Source organism: Mesoplodon mirus (assembly GCF_964341445.2).
Source record: "Mesoplodon mirus genome assembly, chromosome: 12".
Classification (NCBI taxonomy): Eukaryota; Metazoa; Chordata; class Mammalia; order Artiodactyla; family Ziphiidae; genus Mesoplodon; species Mesoplodon mirus.
Window position 1 is genome coordinate 49,332,668 of NC_138988.1, and position 20,001 is coordinate 49,352,668.

General features: G+C 43.2%; 1 protein-coding gene across 1 annotated transcript in view; it reads left to right on the forward strand.

The window, feature by feature from the left end:
• The window catches only part of MLH1 (mutL homolog 1), a 58,900-nt gene that overhangs the window by 24,107 nt on the left and 14,792 nt on the right, over nucleotides 1-20,001 (forward strand). The window contains exons 12-13 of the mRNA XM_082637803.1: nucleotides 343-719; nucleotides 3,047-3,195. Of these exons, the coding sequence (XP_082493929.1) occupies nucleotides 343-719; nucleotides 3,047-3,195 (526 nt within the window). The remainder of the gene's footprint in view (nucleotides 1-342; nucleotides 720-3,046; nucleotides 3,196-20,001) is intronic.

A 20,001-nucleotide genomic window follows, 5' to 3' on the forward strand; every position in this document is an offset into this window, starting at 1 on the left:
GCTCTAGAGCACAGGCTCAGTAGTTGCGGTGCACGGGCTTAGTTGCTCCGTTGCATGTGGGATCTTCCCGGACCAGGACTCAAACCCATGTCCCCTGCATTGGCAGGCGGATTCTTAACCACTGCGTCACCAGGAAAGCCCTCAAACCAGTTTTTAAATTATAAGGATTTAGCTGAATTTTATATTTGTGTATTTTTAATTTCATACTTCAAATTTTGGTCAGAATTGCTTCTATAATAATTCTGTAATGATATACCTGGTTCTAGCTTTTACTCCATTTTGGGACCTGTGCTTCTCTCCTTCATACACTGACTCTTCCCCCTGTCTTCTTTTTTGACACAGACTTTACTACCAGGTCTTACTGGCCCCTCTGGGGAAGTGGTTAAATCCACAACAGGTGTGACCCTCTCATCTACTGCTGGAAGTGGCGACAAGGTGTATGCCCACCAGATGGTCCGCACAGATTGCCGGGAACAGAAACTCGATGTCTTCCTGCAGCCTGTGAGCAAGGCCCTATCTAGTCAGCCCCAGGCTGTTGTCCTAGAGGACGGGACAGCTGCTTCTAGTAGCGGGGCCAGGCAGCAGGATGAGGAAATGCTTGAACTCTCAGCTCCTGCTGAAGTGGCTGCCAAGAATCAGGGCTTGGAGGAGGATGCAACAAAGAGGACTGCAGACTCGTCAGAGAAAAGAGGGCCCTCTTCCAGCCCCGAGAACCCCAGGTATGGCCTTGTGGGAAAGCACAGCTTGCCTCCTTCGTTTTTTTTTTTTTTAACTATTTTTTTAAATTTATTTTATTTTTGGCTGCATTGGGTCTTCACTGCTGCCTGCAGGCTTTCTTTAGTTACTGTGAGCAGGGGCTACTCTTTTTTTTTTTTTTTTTTTTTGCTGTACGCGGGCCTCTCACTGTTGTGGCCTCTCCCGTTGCGGAGCACAGGCTCCGGACGCACAGGCTCAGCGGCCATGGCTCACGGGCCCAGCCGCTCCGCGGCACATGGGATCCTCCCAGACCGGGGCACGAACCCGTATCCCCTGCATCGGCAGGCGGACTCTCAACCACTGCGCCACCAGGGAGGCCCCAGGGGCTACTCTTTGTTGCGGTGCACGGGCTTCTTATTGCGGTGGCTTCTCTTGTTGTGGAGCATGGGCTCTAGGCATGCAGGCTTCAGTAGTTGCGGCACACGGGCTCAGTAATTGTGGCTCGCAGGCTCTAGAGCACAGGCTCAGTAGTTGAGGTGCACCGGCTTAGTTGCTCCGCGGCATGTGGGATCTTCCCGGACCAGGGCTTGAACCTGTGTCCCCTGCGTTGGCAGGCGGATTCTTAACCACTGGGCCACCAGGGAAGTCCTCCTTCGTTCTTTAATGAAACTACCTTCTAACTTGGACTGTCACAAACCCCTTGCATCTTCTCTCCCTGATTCTCCCTCTCCCGCCAATGGGTTGGTGCTTTGGCCTGGTCTACTGTCGGCCTTTGACCATGGCTTTAGAGTCACCCATCACAGTGGCCTTTGCAATATCTTAAATGGCCGTGATTCCAAACATTATTTAAAAACACATCAGAAAAAAAATCAGAAGATTTATCCTTTAATTTTAGTATTGAATTTTGATAAAGCCTCAACAGCAGAGGTGTCTGGAAAGGGGAACCTAAAATATCTGGAGGATTCTTCCATCCTACTCCAAGCTACTTTCACTCCTCTCAGAAGAAGAACAGTTTCTCAGTTCAAATTATGAAACTCCCTGAAGTGCATGAGCTAGTGGTGAACGAGAGCTAGAGAGAGGGGGCAGGAACAGCCGTACTAATGACCGTCAGTTAATTTTGAGCCTCTTCAGTGTACACTCTGTGGGTGCTTCAAGGACATCTCACTGACATCTGTAGCGTGGATGTTCCTTATTCAGTGTGTGCGGGTACTGACCCCGGAGCTCAGGGTGAAGTCCTTTGCCCGAGGCCGCACGTCCCCCTGGTGGCTGACCACTGAAACCCTGGCTCTGATTGCCCAGTGGAACTTGGGTGGGTTTTTAAACTCCAGTTTGCTCATTTCCAAGTCAGTCTAGGGAGATGGCTTCTAAGGATTTGTTTTCAGAGAATAATAAAGGATGCTAATGTTCACTGAGCATCCACTGTGTGCCAGATACTTAATATGCATTATCTCAGTTAATGCTCTTAACAGCCCTGCTGGGAAGGGTGACATTTCTGTTTATCACTTGGGGACTTAATGCTGTGAGCCATTTACCACACAGCCGAGGAATCTTTCTGAACCAGGAACCAGGGTGTCTCACTCCTTGCTGAAAACCAGTGCTTCCCACGGCACTTGGGGTGAAACCAGCCTGCCCACCCCCAGCTCATCACTCTCCTCCCCTTCGTGGCGCTTTGGCCACGCTTGCTCCATTGCTGACCCGACCTCCCTGAGCTCTCACCCCTTCTCTCTTGCTGGTCCCTCGGCGCAGGAACTCTCTGGCTTCTTGTCACCCAGGTCTCAACTCGGATGTCGCCTCTTACCAGAGACCTTCTTTGTCCATTTAATCTAAAGTTCTCTCGTTTCCCCTTCATTCTGTTACCTTGTTTTATTTTTGTCACAGTATTTGTTGCTACTTAAAATTATCTTTCTTCGGTTACTGTTTGACTCTCCTGCTAGAAAGCTAGCATGGTGAGGGCAGGCACTTTGTCATGGCTGTGTGAGGTTGGTATTATAACAGTGGCTGATGGACGGATGGATGGAGGGCTGAATGAATGAGATGTGGTGAGGTCAGCGCACTTGATTGAGGCCCTGCAGGTCTCCGGGCTGAGCCAGACTCCAAAGCCCTGCTGCCTGCAGTGGCCACTGCTAAGGCCTGAGGGATGTCAGAGAAGCAGTATCTGGGAGGACATCCTGATCTGGCTGGCCGCTACCAGCACAGGGAGCCCTCCCCAGATGTGGAGAGCCGGCACAGAGAAGCTGCTCCCTTCTCCAAAATGCTCCCTTCTCCAAAATGCAAGGCACAAAACTTGACTGAGTTTGAAACAGTTTTTTTAAGATAGTTATGAGCTGCCAGTTCCTCATTTACTTTGCAGAAAGAGACATCGGGAAGGCTCTGATTTGGAAATGGTGGAGGATGCATCCCGAAAAGAAATGACAGCAGCTTGTACCCCCCGGAGAAGGATCATTAACCTCACCAGCATTCTGAGTCTCCAGGAAGAAATCAGTGAGCGGGGACATGAGAGTACGTAAGTGCTGAGGGCTGCCTGCAACTCCCAGGGCCAGAACTGCTAATGTGAAGGTTTGGGAAGTGCAGGAAGCGTTTGTGTTGAGACAGCCTCTGTAGTGTGCTGAGCAAACCTCGCTTCCTTTAGTAACCCACAGCAGCAGCAGCTGAAAAATAATTTTCAACTGGGAGAGAAGGGAAAAAGTAGTCTCTGGTTTTAGTAAGAATTAATTGGTACTCTCGTTAAACCAGAGGAGTCAGAGTAAAGTGGTCATTTAAATAATCTTCAGTTTGATTTCTGTCTTAGCTAAAAGCAGCACAGCCTACCCTGGGTGTGCTGTTGCTGAAAGTGCACAGGCTCTGGGGGGCCCTAGTTTGTATCTGGGCACTACTGCTTCTGTTGTGTGACCTTAGACTCATGACCTAACTTTTCCGTGAGTCAGTTTTTCCTCATCTGTAAAATGAGATTAATTTCGCGCTTGAAGATTATTGTGCTGATTAGAGAGAAAATGTAAGTAAAACACTTGGTACAGAGTAAGGAGTCAGTAGATATTTTTATATCCTAAAGATAAAGTGAAAAATCATTATCTTCCTCAGAAATAGCTTTCAGAACACCTGAGTATAGAACTCCATTTGAGTCCCCATTACTCCAAAACTAACTTTATGGTTTTAGTAATGAAAGGGGGCTCATCACCTCCCAGGGATGAACTGACACAGGGACTGAGGTGTGTGATAGTGACTTGGCCCTAATAGCAGTCCTGACCCCACTTGATGAGTCACAGTTGTGCTCCAGGTGGAGCCGTCATTGCTGGGCTCCACTGGGCGGCCCTGCACTTGAGTCTACACAGTCTAGCCCTGGCCTTGCCATTTTTCATCTACTACACATTTCTTTTTTTTTTTTTTTTTTTTTTGCGGTACACGGGCCTCTCACTGTTGTGGCCTCTCCCGTTGCGGAGCACAGGCTCTGGACACGCAGGCTCAGCGGCCATGGCTCACGGGCCCAGCCGCTCCGCGGCATGTGGGATCCTCCCGGACCGGGGCACGAACCCGTGTCCGCTGCATCGGCAGGCGGACTCTCAACCACTGCGCTACCAGGGAAGCCCTACTACACATTTCTTGATTAAACAAGTTAACATTTTATAGCAGTGTTGAAATTTATCTTAAAATATGACAATCTGGATTTCTAAAATAAATGAGTGGGGGCTTCCCTGGTGGCGCAGTGGTTGGGAGTCCGCCTGCCGATGCAGGGGACACGGGTTCGTGCCCCGGTCCGGGAGGATCCCACATGCCGCGGAGCGGCTGGGTCCGTGAGCCATGGCCGCTGAGCCTGCGCGTCCGGAGCCTGTGCTCTGCAACGGGAGAGGCCACAACAGTGAGAGGCCAGCGTACCGCAAAAAAAAAAAAAAAATGAGTGGGGAATCCTCTGTCAGTCCAGTGGTTAGGACTCTGCACTTTCACTGCTGAGGGCCCAGGTTTGATCCCTGGTCAGAGACCTGAGATCCCACAAGCTGTGCGGCGTAGCCAGGGAGCAATTTAGTGCCTTTCCCACTGACTCTTAGCCTCCTAAACAGCTGCTGTGACTCAGAGGCCCCTTACATCTCTCTCAGTCACTGCTTGTTTGAATGAATGCAGGAAGGCCTCAATTTGCTTTTCCTTGCCCGTTCTTTCTTTTCTTCGCACTCTGGGCCTTTGTCTGCATGTGGGGAAAGGCATAGGGGGCCTGTTCCCTTGGAAGGCTACATGCTTCCTGTGACTAAGGCCTTGCAACTTGCAGACCGCACTGCCAGTTGGCTTCTTTTTTTTTAAATTTTTTTTAATTTTTTTTATTTTTTATTTTTTATTTTTATTTTATTTCCAGTTGGCTTCTGATTTGTTTCCGTTAAGATTTGCTCCCGTTGCTCTTTCCCTCTGTTATTGGCCTTCAAGCTGGGAGCTTTTAAAACCATTTAAAATAATTAAGAGGAGGGTGGGCCATGACTTGATTTATTTAGTAGCCTTCCTCACAGTTGCTTAATTGACAGACTCCCTCAGATTTGGAATTTACTGAGTTTTCTTTAAGGATTTGTATTCCTTATGCAAAGCAGGCTATTTAAAGTTATAATTTCAATAAATTTCTGAATAGTTGCAAACTCTTTTCAGTGCAGTACCAAGCTAACCTGCACCAAGTTTGGTCAGGTTTGGAGTTCATTGATGAAGTGTTGATGAATCTAAATTCATTTTCACATAAATCTGACATTGTTCGTTCATGAGGGCTGCCTCATTTAATTCTAGAATCGTCTTGTGAGGGAGGCAGAGCAGATGCTGTTACCTCTGCTTTAAAGAGAAGGAAATGGAAGATGGAGAGGACAGACTAGTTGGAACATCCCTACAAGGCAAAACTGGCCTGGGTGCCTGCCCTGTGGAGGGTGGGTTGTTACTGGTGTGGCCTGCATCAGAGACACTAGCCCAGTATTTAGGTGCAAAACTAGATCAGCTGCTCTAGATCACGTGTTGGGATGAGCACAGCATGTGATCCCTGATCCCTCAGACTTGAGGCTGTTTTCAGACATGCAGGGTAGGGTCTTACAGAGGGAGTCCCAGTCCTGGTGTGGGGAGTGGGGTGAGCACTGTGGAGCCAGGAGGACTCTGCTGAAGCCCCTGCCAGCTACACCATTCCGTAGCCACTCAGAAGTCTGTTCACCTTTGTGGGGCCTTTCCCTGCTCTGTGAAATGGTGCTCCTGCTACAGGCCTTACCGGGCTGTTGTGGTGAACACCTGAGACGCCATGTGCCAAGGTGGGGGTGGGGCGCGCTGCCTCGGGCCCTGCCCACTGCATCTGTTGATGCGGCCCCAAGCGGGGGTGCTGCTTGTCTCTGAGTTGAATGCCTACGGGGATTTCTCTGAAGCTCAGATCTGGGGAGGCAGGCCAGAGCCTGTTCCCCCACAGAGCTGTGACCCTGGCCCAGGAGGGAAGTAAGATGCTTTCCTTTAACAGCGTTCTTAGTTGCACTTATTTGTGTGATTATTTCATCGTGGTACCTGGCAGAGTGCCTGGCTCGGGAACTCAGGAGATCTTTGCTGAAGGAGGTATTGGGAGGAGCCGCCTCGGAGGGGAAGCCCTGGAAACTATTTTTGAGGGACATCAGAGTTGAATGCTCCCTCAGACAACTCTCGAGTCTGTGGATTTACCCAGTCCTCCTGGGGACAGTTTCGAGCAACCAACGAGGTTAATTTCTGGCCCGGTATCCCATCACCTTCCGTGGAATTAGGCTTATCCTGGATTAATAATGACTAAATTACTTATTGCCAGTCACATAATTTTGATCTGTTAAGGAGGATGAGGAATGTCATAAGTTATTTGCTATCGCTTGAATCTGAAAATGTGCTTAGCATTTCATCCACAACTTTATTTTCTTGATGTTTGGTGAACAGTCCTGGGTTTAAGTGTACACACTCTTCCATGGTTTGTCACCACGTAACAGCTTCTTTTGGTTCAAGAAGTCAGTTTAGGGGGCTTCCCTGGTGGTGCATTGGTTCAGAATCCGCCTGCCAATGCAGGGGTCACTGGTCCAGGAAGATCCCACATGCCGCGGAGCAACTAAGCCCGTGCACCACAACTACTGAGCCTGTGCTCTAGAGCCTGCACGCCGCAACTACTGAAGCCCCCGTGCCACAACTACTGAAGCCCGCACGCCTAGAGCCTGTACTCTGCAACAAGAGAAGCCACCGCAATGAGAAGCCCACGCACCGCAACAAAGAGTAGCCCCCACTCGCCGCAACTAGAGAAAGCCCATGCGCAGCAACGAAGACCCAATGCAGCCAAAAATAAATGATAATTAATAAAAATAAATATAAAAAAATCTTTAAAAAAAACACCCAGAAGTCAGTTCAGCAGACATTGCACCGCGCCGAGCCCTGAGGCAGAAAATGCATTGAATGCACTCAAACCCCTGTCTTAAAGGAGTCCACGCTGTTGGGGGGGTTGTTTGGTAAATCGCCGGCTGTGACATAAGGTAGAATGAGGGACGTTCTGGAACAGAGACAGAGGCCGCGTCACCAGGGTGACAGGGTAACATCTGCCTGGAAGGGCTGCTTGATCAGCTCAGGCAGCAGCCAGAGGCCCTGGCGTCCGGGGGCTGTCAGGAAGCAAGCTCCACACGTGGCCCTTAGGAACCAGAGGACAGCTCACCCTTCCTTCAGGTGGCTTTACTTGCTGCTTCTCAGAGAACGTGCTGAGACCCTAGGCTGCTGTTGTGTGGTTTGGATGTGTGGTTTGGCTTTGAAGCACAGAGGATTTGGTCCTTTTTTGCTGCTGGCAGAATGGCAGGGAAACGCCCACAGACCTCCAGTGCTGTGGGCATAACTAGGAGAGGAATGAAGTACAGGTTCTAGAGGTCCTGATACGAGGCTGGAGTGGGTGCAAGCAGCCTCACGGAGCCCAGGGAGGAGAAGCCCTGCCTGTCCTCCTTGTCGACTTCCTGCCTGGATGGAGCCCCCTGCAGGGAGCCAACGCCCCCCTCGCGGCCCCCTGGCCAGGCTGGGTCTTGGTGGCCTGTGGATGCGTCAGAGCTTTGATGAAAAATCTGTATGGAAAAATCTCTGACCCTTTTTTAGTAAATTACACTGCTTCTCTTTCCTCCAGTGCCTCATTATTCAGGATTATTTGATGTTCTCCAGCTTTTAAAATAATCATTTTCCACCTACGCAGAACATCCTGTAGAGACATTGAGTTTCCAGTGGGAACAGAGGGGAACACTTATTCTAAAAATGAGGAAAATAAGCCTCTTTCTGCGGGGGGAACAGAGAGTGTTGCAGAACTTATGTAACAATGTGAGAACTCGTGTGGTGTCCAAGCTTTAAAAAAAAGTACAGTAAAAATGTGATGTACAGGCTTATGGCTGTCCCCAGACCCTTGCCCTGCTCTCTCCACCCGCTCTCCCCTGTCCCCCTTTGTGGTGGTATGTTTACTTCTTCCATTAAATATATGTGTATGTACACATACACACACACATTCAGATAAATTAGTAGATGCAAAATCATGCTTATGAAACATAAGTAGGATCTACAGGAGAAAATAAATGAACGCTAACTTAAAGGAACAGCTCGTTGCCATCACCTGTGCAGCCCTGTGTGCTCTTTCCCTGTCCAGCCCCTTCCCTCCTCCCTTAGGGTAACTGTGACCCTACATTTTGTGATTATTATTTCCTTTCTTTTATTATAGTTTTACCACCCATATTTGTAGCCCTACAAAATTTATTGTTTACTTGTACAAATTTTAAACTTTGTATAAAGGGAATTATGTTTTTCTTCAGTGTATATAAGTATACACATATTCCTAAAATTCATCCATCTTGCTACGTTCCGGTTTACTTTTGCTGCTTGTAATAGATTCCACTTCCTGACTTTGCCACATGTTTAGTCATTCATTCTGCTATGGAAGGACATGTGGAGGACTCCAGGGGCATCACCCCTGCCTCTCAGCCCCCAGCCTTTCCTGGACCTGAGCAGATCAGGAGCTTGGCACACTGGCCGGGAAGCTCTGTGCAGGGTAGACACACACTTAGAGTTACTGCTGGCTTGTAAAGTGACAGCTTGTTTTCCAAACAGGTCACTAAGTGTGTGGTCCCACCAGCAGTGTGGAGAGTTGCTTTGCTCCACTGTTTCTCCGGTGTTTGATATTGTCAGACTTTTCACCAGTTCGGTGTTTGTGAAATGGTGTCTAATGGTGGTTTTCATTCATGTTTCCCTGATCACTGATAAAGCTGAGTAGGTGTATTTCCTCTTCTCTTAAGTGCCGTTCTAGCTTTCTGCTCATGTTTCTGTTGGGTGCTTGGTCTTTTCTAACTGATTTTAGAAGTTCTTTATATGTTTATTCTAGACAGTAATCAGTTACGTGAAAATATCTTCCCTCAGTTTGGGGCTCATGTGGTATTTTTTTATGAATGTTTCCCCCCATATATATTTTTTTTAAACTTTTTAATTTTATTATTATTTTTTAACATTTTATTTTATACTGGAGTATAGTTGATTAACAATGTTATGTTAGTTTCAGGTGTACAGCAAAGTGATTCAGTTATATATATCTATCTAAAGAGTAGATATATTTATCTAGTCTTTTTCAAATTATTTTCCCATTTAGGTTATTACAGAGTATTGAGCAGAGTTCCCTGTGCTATACAATAAGTCCTTATTAGTTATTTATTTTAAATATAGCACTGTGGGCATGTCAATCCCAAACTCCCAGTCTATCCCTCCCTGCCAAGTTTGTTCTCTAAGTCTGTGAGTCTGTTTCTATTTTGTAAATAAGTTCATTTGTATCATTTTTGTTTAGATTCTGTATGTAAGTGATATGATATTTGTCTTTCTCTGTCTAACTTCCTTCACTTAGTATGATAATCTCTAGTTGCATCCATGTTGCTGCAAATGGCATTGTTTCATTCTTTTTAATGGCTGAGTAATATTCCACTGTATGTATGTGCCACATCTTCTTTATGCATTCATCTCTCGATGGACATTTAGGTTGCTTCCATGTTTTGGCTATTGTGAATAGTGATGCTATAAACATTGGGGCGCATGTATCCTTTTGAACCATGTTTTTCTCCAGATATATGCCCAGGAGTGGGATTGCTAGATCATATGGTAGCTCTATTTTTGGTTTCTTAACGAATCTCTATACTGTTCTCCATAGTGGCTCTACCAATTTACAATCCCACCAGCAGTCTAGGAGGGTTTCCTTTTCTCCACGTCCTCTCCACCATTTGGTATTTGTAGACTTTTTGATGATGGCTATTCTGATTGGTGTGAGGTGATATCTCATTATAGGTTTTTTTTTTTTTTTTTTTTTTTTTCGGTATGAGGGCCTCTCACTGTTGTGGCCTCTCCCATTGAGGAGCACAGGCTCCGGATGCGCAGGCTCAGCGGCCATGGCTCATGGGCCCAGATGCTCCGTGGCATGTGGGATCTTCCCGGACCGGGGCACGAACCCGCGTCCCCTGCATCGGCAGGCGGACTCTCAACCACTGCGCCACCAGGGAAGCCCTTCTGCCCATTTTTTGATTGGGTTGTTTAGTTTTTTTGTTGTTGAACTGTATAAGCTGTTTGTATATTTTGGATACTAGGCCTATTGGTTGCATTGTTTGCAAATATTTTCTCCCTGTTTGTAGCTTATCTTTCTTCTGTTTATGGTTTCCTTTGCTGTGCAAAAACTTCTAAGTTTGATTAGGTCTCATTTGTTTATTTTTGTTTTTATCTCTATTGCCTTGGGACACTGACCTAAGAAAACATTGGTACGACTTATGTCAAGAGTGTTTTGCCTTTGAGCTTTTCTAGGAGTTTTATGGTGTCATGTCTTAATGTTTAAGCCTTTAAGCCATTTTGAGTTTATTTTTGTGTATGGTGAGAGGGAGTGTTCTAACTTCATCGATTTACATGCAGCTGTCTAATTTTCCCAGCACCACTTGCTGAAGAGACTGTCTTTTCCCCATAGTATATGCTTGCTTTTTTTGTCAAAGATTAATTGACCATAGGTGTATGGGTTTATTTCTGGGCACTCTATTCTGATCCATTGATCCATATGTCTGTTTTTGTCCCAATACCACGCTGTTTTTTTGTTGTTGTTGTTGTTCTGTTTTTATTTATTTATTTATTTGGCTGCACTGGGTGTTCGTTGCAGCACGTGGGATCTTCATTGCGACACGTGGGATCTTTAGTTGTGGCATGTGGGCTCTTGGTTGCGGCATGCAGGATCTAATTCCTGACAAGGGATCAAACCCCCTGCATTGGAAGTGCAGAGTCTTAACCACTGGACCACCAGGGAAGTCCCATACCACGCTGTTTTGATTACTGTCATTTTGTAGTATGTCTGAAGTCTGGGAGGGTTATACCTCCTGCTTTGTTCTTTTTCTTCAGGATTGCTTTGGCAATTCTGGGTCTTTTATGGTTCCATATGAATTTTATGATTATTTTTTTAGTTCTGTGAAAAATATCATGGGTAATTTGATAGGGATTGCATTAAATATGTAGATTGTTGTGGGAAGTATGGCTATTTTAACAATATTAATTCTTCCAATCCAAGAACATGGGATATGTTTCCACTTCTTTGAATCTTCTTCAGTTTCCTTTATTGTTTTATAGTTCTCAGTGTATAGGTTTTTCACCTCCTTGGTCAGGTTTATTCCTAAATATTTTATTTTTGGGGGTGTGATTTTGAAAGGTATTGTTTTTTTACATTCTCTTTCTGATATTTCATTGTTAGTCTAAAGAAATGCAACTAATTTCTATGTGTTAATCTTGTATCCTGCTACCTTGTTGAACTCATTTATCAGTTTTAGTAGTTTTTGTGTGGAGTCTTTAGGGTTTTCTGTATATAGAATCATGTTATCTGCATATAATGACAATTTTACCTCTTCCCTTCCAAGTTGGATATCTTTTATTTCTTTTTCTATCTGATTGCAGTGACTAGGTCTTGCAATAGTATGTTGAATAGAAGAGACGAGAGTGAGCATCCTTGTCTTTTTCCAGATTTTAGCGGGAAGGCTTTCAGCTTTTCACTGTTTAGTATTATATGGGCTGTGGATTTGTCATAAATAGCTTTTATTATGTTGAGATATGTTTCCTCTATACCCACTTTCATAAGAGTTTTTAAATCATGAATGGATGTAGAATTTTGTCAAATGCTTTCTCTGCATCTATTGAGGTGATCATGTGGTTGTTGTCTTTTCTGTGGTGTATCACATTGATTGATTTGCGAATGTTGAACCATTCTTGTGAACTTGGGATGAATCCCACTTGACTGTGGTGTATGATCTTTTTTATGTGTTGTTGGATTTGGTTTGCTAATATTTTGTTGAGAATTTTTACATCTATATTCATCAAAGATATTGGCCTCTAATTTTCTTTTTTGGTGGTGTCTTTGGTTTTAGTATCATGGGTGATGGTGGCTTCATAGAATGTCTTTGGGAGTGTTCTCTTCTCATCAGTTTTTTTGGAAGAGTTTGAGAAGGATCAGTATAAGTTCTTTGTAGGTTTGGTAGAATTTGCCTGTGAAGCCATCTGGTCATAGACTTTCATTAGTAGTGATTGGTCTGTTCACATTATCTGTTTCTTCTTGATTCAGTTTTGGTGGGCTGTATGTTTCTAGAAACTTGTCTGTTTCTTCTAGGTTGTTGAATTTGTTGGCATGTTCATAGTATTCCCTTATGGTTTTTTGTACTTCTGTGGTGTTGGTTGTTATGTCTCCTTTTTCATTTCTTATCTTGTTTATTTGGGTTCTCTCTCTTTTCTTCTTGGTGAGCCTGGCCAGAGGTTGGTCGATATTGTTTAACCTTTTAAAGAACCGGCTCTTGGTTTATTGAGTTTTTCTATTGTTTTTTTAATCTCTATTTTATTTATTTCCTCTCTGATCTTGAGTATTTCCTTCCTTCTGCTGACTAGGTTTTGTTCTTCTTTTTCTAATTCTTTTAAGTGGTATATTATGTTGTTTGAGATTTTTCTTGTTTTTTGAGGAAGGTCTATATGGCTGTGAACTTCCCTCTAAGAAATGGTTTTGCTGCATCCCATAGATTTTGTATGGTTGTGTTTTTTTTTTGTTTTTTTTTTCTTTTTGCGGTATGCGGGCCTCTCACTGTTGTGGCCTCTCCCGTTGCGGAGCACAGGCTCCGGATGCGCAGGCCCAGCGGCCATGGCTCACGGGCCCAGCCGCTCCGCGGCATATGGGATCCTCCCAGACCGGGGCACGAACCCGTATCCCCTGCATCGGCAGGCGGACTCTCAACCACTGCGCCACCAGGGAGGCCCATATGGTTGTGTTTTTATTGTCATTTGTCACAAGGTATTTTAAAATTTTCTTTGATTTCATTATTGACCTGGTGGGGTTTTTTTAGTAGCATGTTGTTTAGTCTCCATGTAATCGTTTTTTTTTCACATATTTCTGTGGTTGATTTCTAGTTTCATGCTGTTGTGGTCAGAAAAGATGCTCGAGACAATTTCTAAATCCTTAAGTTTGTTGAGGCTTGTTTTGTGGCCCAGTGTGTGGTCAATCCTAGAGAATGTTCCATATGCACTTGGAAAGAATTTCTTTTTTTTTGGATGTAATATCCTGAAAATATCAAGTCTAATTAACTGTTCTATTGTATTATTATTATTTTTTTAATTGATTTTTATTGGAGTGTAGTTGATATACAATGTTGTGTTAGTTTCAGTTGTACAGCAAAGTGAATCAGTTATACATATATCCACTCATTTGTAGATTCTATTCCCATATACGTCATTACAGAGTACGGAGAAGAGTTCTATAAACTTTTTTTTTTTTTTTTAACATCTTTACTGGAGTATAATTGCTTTACAATGGTGTGTTAGTTTCTGCTTTATAACAAAGTGCATCAGTTATACATATACATATGTTCCCATATCTCTTCCCTCTTGCGTCTCCCTCCCTCCCACCCTCCCTGTCCCACCCCTCTAGGTGGTCACAGAGCACTGAGCTGATCTCCCTGTGCTATGCGGCTGCTTCCCACTAGCTATCTGTTTTACGTTTGGTAGTGTATATATGTCCTTGCCTCTCTCTCGCTTTGTCACAGCTTACCCTTCCCCCTCCTCATATCCTCAAGTCCATTCTCTAGTAGGTCTGTGTCTTTATTCCTGTCTTACCCCTAGGTTCTTCATGACATTTTTTTTCTTAAATTCCATATATATGTGTTAGCATACGGTATTTGTCTTTCTCTTTCTGACTTACTTCACTCTGTATGACAGACTCTAGGTCCATCCACCTCATTACAAATAGCTCAATTTCGTTTCTTTTTATGGCTGAGTAATATTCCATTGTATATATGTGCCACATCTTCTTTACCCATTCATCCGATGATGGACACATAGGTTGTTTCCATCTCTGGGCTATTGTAAATAGAGCTGAAATGAACATTTTGGTACATGACTCTATTTGAATTATGGTTTTCTCAGGGTATATGCCCAGTAGTGGGATTGCTGGGTCATATGGTAGTTCTATTGGTAGTTTTTTAAGAAACCCCCATACTGTTCTGCATAGTGGCTGTGCCAATTCACATTCCCACCAGCAGTGCAAGAGTGTTCCCTTTTCTCCACACCCTCTCCAGCATTTATTGTTTCTAGATTTTTTTTTGATGATGGCCATTCTGACTGGTGTGAGATGATATCTCATTGTAGTTTTGATTTGCGTTTCTCTAATGATTAATGATGTTGAGAATTCTTTCATGCGTTTGTTGGCAGTCTGTATATCTTCTTTGGAGAAATGTCTGTTTAGGTCTTCTGCCCATTTTTTGGATTGGGTTCTTTGTTTTTTTGTTATTGAGCTGAATGAGCTGCTTGTAAATTTTGGAGATTAATCCTTTGTCAGTTGCTTCATTTGCAAATATTTTCTCCCATTCTGAGGGTTGTCTTTTCATCTTGTTTATGGTCTCCTTTGCTGTGCAAAAGCTTTTAAGTTTCATTAGGTCCCATTTCTTTATTTTTGTTTTTATTTCCATTTCTCTAGGAGGTAGGTCAAAAAGGATCTTGCTGTGATTTATGTCATAAAGTGTTCTGCTTATGTTTTCCTCTAAGAGTCTGTTTCTGGCCTTACATTTAGGTCTTTAATCCATTTTGAGCTTATTTTTGTGTATGGTGTTAGGGAGTGATCTAATCTCATACTTTTACATGTACCTGTCCAGTTTTCCTAGCACCACTTATTGAAGTGGCTGTCCTTTCTCCACTGTACATTCCTGCCTCCTTTATCAAAGATAAGGTGACCATATGTGCGTGGGTTTATCTCTGGGCTTTCTATCCTGTTCCATTGATCTATCTTTCTGTTTTTGTGCCAGTACCATACTGTCTTGATTACTGTAGCTTTGTAGTATAGTCTGAAGTCAGGGAGCCTAATTCCTCCAGCTCCGTTTTTCATTCTCAAGATTGCTTTGGCTATTCGGGGTCTTTTGTGTTTCCATACAAATTGTGAAATTTTCTGTTCTAGTTCTGTGGAAAATGCCAATGGTAGTTTGATAGGGATTGCATGAAATCTGTAGATTGCATTGGGTGGTAGAGTCATTTTCACAATGTTGATTCTTCCAATCCAAGAACATGGTATATCTCTCCATCTGTTTGTATCATCTTTAATTTCTGTCATCAGTGTCTTATAATTTTCTGCATACAGGTTTTTTGTCTCCTTAGGTTTATTCCTAGATATTTTATTCTTTTTCTTGCAGTGGTAAACGGGAGTGTTTCCTTGATTTCACTTTCAGATTTTTCATCATTAGTATATAGGAATGCCAGAGATTTCTGTGCATTAATTTTGTATCCTGCTACTTTACCAAATTCATTGATTAGCTCTAGTAGTTTTCTGGTAGCACCTTTAGGATTCTCTATGTATAGTATCATGTCATCTGCAAACAGTGACAGCTTTACTTCTTCTTTTCTGATTTGGATTCCTTTTATTTCCTTTTCTTCTCTGATTGCTGTGGCTAAAACTTCCAAAACTATGTTGAATAAGAGTGGTGAGAGTGGGCAACCTTGTCTTGTTCCTGATCTTAGTGGAAGTGGTTTCAGTTTTTCACCATGGAGGATGATGTTGGCTGTGGGTTTGTCATATATGGCCTTTATTATGTTGAGGAAAGTTCCCTCTATGCCTACTTTCTGCAGGGTTTTTTTCATAAATGGGTGTTGAATTTTGTTGAAAGCTTTCTCTACATCTATTGAGATGATCATATGGTTTTTCTCCTTCAATTTGTTAATATGGTGTATCACATTGATGGATTTGTGTATATTGAAGAATCCTTGCATTCCTGGGATAAACCCCACTTGATCATGGTGTATGATCCTTTTAATGTGCTGTTGGATTCTGTTTGCTAGTATTCTGTTGAGGATTTTTGCATCTATGTTCATCAGTGATATTGGCCTGTAGTTTTCTTTTTTTGTGACATCCTTGTCTGGTTTTGGTATCAAGCTGATGGTGGCCTCGTAGAATGAGTTTGGGAGTGTTCCTCCCTCTGCTATATTTTGGAAGAGTTTGAGAAGGATGGGTGTTAGCTCTTCTCTAAATGTTTGATAGAATTCACCTGTTAAGCCATCTGGTCCTGGGCTTTTGTTTGTTGGAAGATTTTTAATCACAGTATTCAATTTCAGTGCTTGTGATTGGTCTGTTCATATTTTCTGTTTCTTCCTGATTCAGTCTTGGCAGGTTGTGCATTTCTAAGAATTTGTCAGTTTCTTCCAGGTTTTCCATTTTATTGGCATAGAGTTGCTTGTAGTAATCTCTCATGATCTTATGTATTTGTGCAGTGTCAGTTGTTACTTCTCCTTTTTCATTTCTAATTCTATTGATTTGAGTCTTCTCCCTTTTTTTTTCTTGATGAGTCTGGCTAATGGTTTATCAATTTTGTTTATCTTCTCAAAGAACCAGCTTTTAGTTTTATTGATTTTTGCTATCGTTTCCTTCATTTCTTTTTCATTTATTTCTGATCTGATTTTTATGATTTTTTTCCTTCTGCTAACTTTGGGGTTTTTTTGTTCTTCTTTCTCTAATTGCTTTAGGTGCAAGGTTAGGTTGTTCATTCGAGATGTTTCCTGTTTCTTAAGGTTGGATTGTATTGCTATAAACTTCCCTCTTAGAACTGCTTTTGCTGCATCCCATAGTTTTTGGGTCGTCGTGTCACCATTGTCATTTGTTTCTAGGTATTTTTTAATTTCCTCTTTGAATTCTTCAGGGATCACTTTGTTATTAAGTAGTGTATTGTTTAGCCTCCATGTGTTTGCATTTTTTACAGATCTTTTCCTATAATTGATATCTAGTCTCATAGCATTGTGGTCGGAAGAGATACTTGATACAATTTCAATTTTCTTAAATTTACCGAGGCTTGATTTGTGATTCAAGATATGATCTTTCTTGGAGAATGTTCCATGAGTACTTGAGAAAAATGTGTATTCTGTTGTTTTTGGATGGAATGTCCTATAAATATCAGTTAAGTCCATCTTGTTTAATGTATCATTTAAAGCTTGTGTTTCATTATTTATATTCAATTTGGATGATCTGTCCATTGATGAAAGTGGGGTGTTAAATATCCTTACTCTGAATGTGTTACTGTCCATTTCCCCTTTTATGACTGTTAGTATTTGCCTTATGTATTGAGGTGCTCCTATGTTGGGTGCATAAATATTTACAATTGTTATATCTTCTTCTTGGATCGATCCCTGGATCATTATGTAGTGTCCTTCTTTGTCTCTTCTAATAGTCTTTATTTTAAAGTCTATTTTGTCTGATATGAGAATTGCTATTCCAGCTTTCTTTTGGTTTCTCTTTGCATGGAATATCTTTTTCCATCCCCTTACTTTCAGTCTGTACGTGTCTCTAGGTCTGAAGTGGATCTCTTGTAGACAACATATATATGGGTCTTGGTTTTGTATCCATTCAGCCAATCTGTGTCTTTTGGTGGGAGCATTTAATCCATTTACATTTAAGGTAATTATTGATATGTATGTTCCTATTCCCATTTTCTTAATTGTTTTGGGTTAGTTAGTATATGTCTTTTCCTTCTGTTGTGTTTCTTGCCTAGAGAAGTTCCTTTAGCATTTGTTGTAAAGCTGGTTTGGTGGTGCTGAACTCTCTCAGCTTTTGCTTGTCTGTAAAGGTTTTAATTTCTTCATCAAATCTGAATGAGATCCTTGCTGGGTAGAGTAATCTTGGTTGCAGGTTTTTCTCCTTCATCACTTTAAATATGTCCTGCCAGTCCGTCCTGCCAGTCCCTTCTGGCTTGCAGATCTTTCTGCTGAAAGATCAGCTGTTAACCTTATGGGGATTCCCTTGTGTGTTATTTGTTGTTTTCCCCTTGCTGCTTTTATATGTTTTCTTTGTATTTAATTTTTGACAGTTTGATTAATATGTGTCTTGGCATATTTCTCCTTGGATTTATCCTGTATGGGACTCTCTGTGCTTCCTGGACTTGATTAACTATTTCCTTTCCCATATTAGGGAAATTTTCAACTATAATCTCTTCAAATATTTTCTTAGTCCCTTTCTTTTTCTCTTCTTCTTCTGGAACCCCTATAATTCAAATGTTGGTGCATTTAATGTTGTCCCAGTGGTCTCTGAGACGGTCCTCATTTATTTTCCTTTTTTTTCCCTTATTCTGCTCTGCAGTAGTTATTTCCACTATTTTATCTTCCAGGGTTACTTATCCATTCTTCTGCCTCAGTTATTCTGCTATTGATCCCATCTAGAGTATCTTTAATTTCATTTATTGTGTTGTTCATCGTTGTTTGTTTTATCTTTAGTTCTTCTAGGTCCTTGTTAACTGTTTCTTGCATTTTGTCTATTCTATTTCCAATATTTTGGATCATCTTAACTATCATTATTCCTAATTCTTTTTCAGGTAGACTGCCTATTTCCTCTTCATTTTTTAGGTTTGGTGGGTTTTTATCTTGCTCCTTCACCTGCTGTGTGTTTTTCTGTCTTCTCATTTTGCTTATCTTACTGTGTTTGGGGTCTCTTTTTGCAGGCTGCAGGTTCGTAGTTCCTGTTGTTTTTGTTGTCTGTCCCCAGTGGCTAAGGTTGGTTCAGTGGGTAGTGTAGGCTTCCTGGTGGAGGGGACTAGTGCCTGTGTTCTGGTGGATGAGGCTGGATCTTGTCTTTCTGGTGGGCAGGTCCACGTCTGGTGGTGTGTTTTGGGGTGTCTGTGGACTTATGATTTTAGGCAGCCTCTCTGCTAATGGGTGGTGTTGTGTTCCTGTCTTGCTAGTTGTTTGGCATAGGGTGTCCAGCACTGTAGCTTGCTGGTCGTTGAGAGAAGCTGGGTGCTGGTGTTGAGAATGAGGTCTCTGGGAGATTTTCGCCTTTTGATATTACGTGGAGCTGGGAGGTCTCTTGTGGACCAGTGTCCTGAAGTTGGCTCTCCCACCTCAGAGGGACAGCACTGACTTCTGGCTGTAGCACCAAGAGCCTTTCATCCACACGGCTCAGAATAAAAGGGAGAGAAAGTAGAAAGAAAGAATTAGAAGAAAGAAAGGAAGGAAGGAAGGAAGAAAGAAAGAAAAAGAGAAAGGAGGGAGGGAGTAGGGAAGGAAGGAAGAAAGAAAGAAGATAAAATAGTTATTAAAATAAAAAATAATTATTAAGAAAAAGAAATTAAAAACAAAAACAAACAAAAAAAACGGACGGATAGAACCCTAGGACAAATGGTGGAAGCAAAGCTATACAGACAAAATCTCACACAGAAGCAAACACATACACACTCACAAAAAGTGGAAAAGGGGAAAAAATCATAAATCTTGCTCTCAAAGTCCACCTCCTCAATTTGGGATGATTCGTTGTCTATTCATGTATTCCACAGATGCAGGGTACATTACGTTGATTGTGGAGCTTTAATCCGCTGCTTGTGAGGCTGCTGGGAGAGATTTCCCTTTCTCTTCTTTGTTCTCACAGCTCCCGGGGCTCAGCTTTGGATTTGGCCCCGCCTCTGCGTGTAGGTCGCTGGAGGGCGTCTGTTCTTCGCTCAGACAGGACGGGGTTAAAGGAGCAGCTGCTTCGGGGACTCTGGCTCACTCAGGCCGGGGTGGAGGGCGGGGCACGGAGTGCGGGGCGAGCCTGTGGCAGCAGAGGCCGGCGTGACGTTGCACCAGCCTGAGGCGCGCCGTGCGTTCTCCCGGGGAAGTTGTCCCTGGATCCCGGGACCCTGGCAGTGGCGGGCTGCACAGGCTCCCCGGAAGGGGGGTGTGGATAGTGACCTGTGCTCGCACACAGGCTTCTTGGTGGCGGCAGCAGCGGCCTTAGCGTCTTATGCCCATCTCTGGGGTCCGCGCTTTTAGCCGCGGCTCGCGCCCGTCTCTGGAGCTCCTTTAAGCAACGCT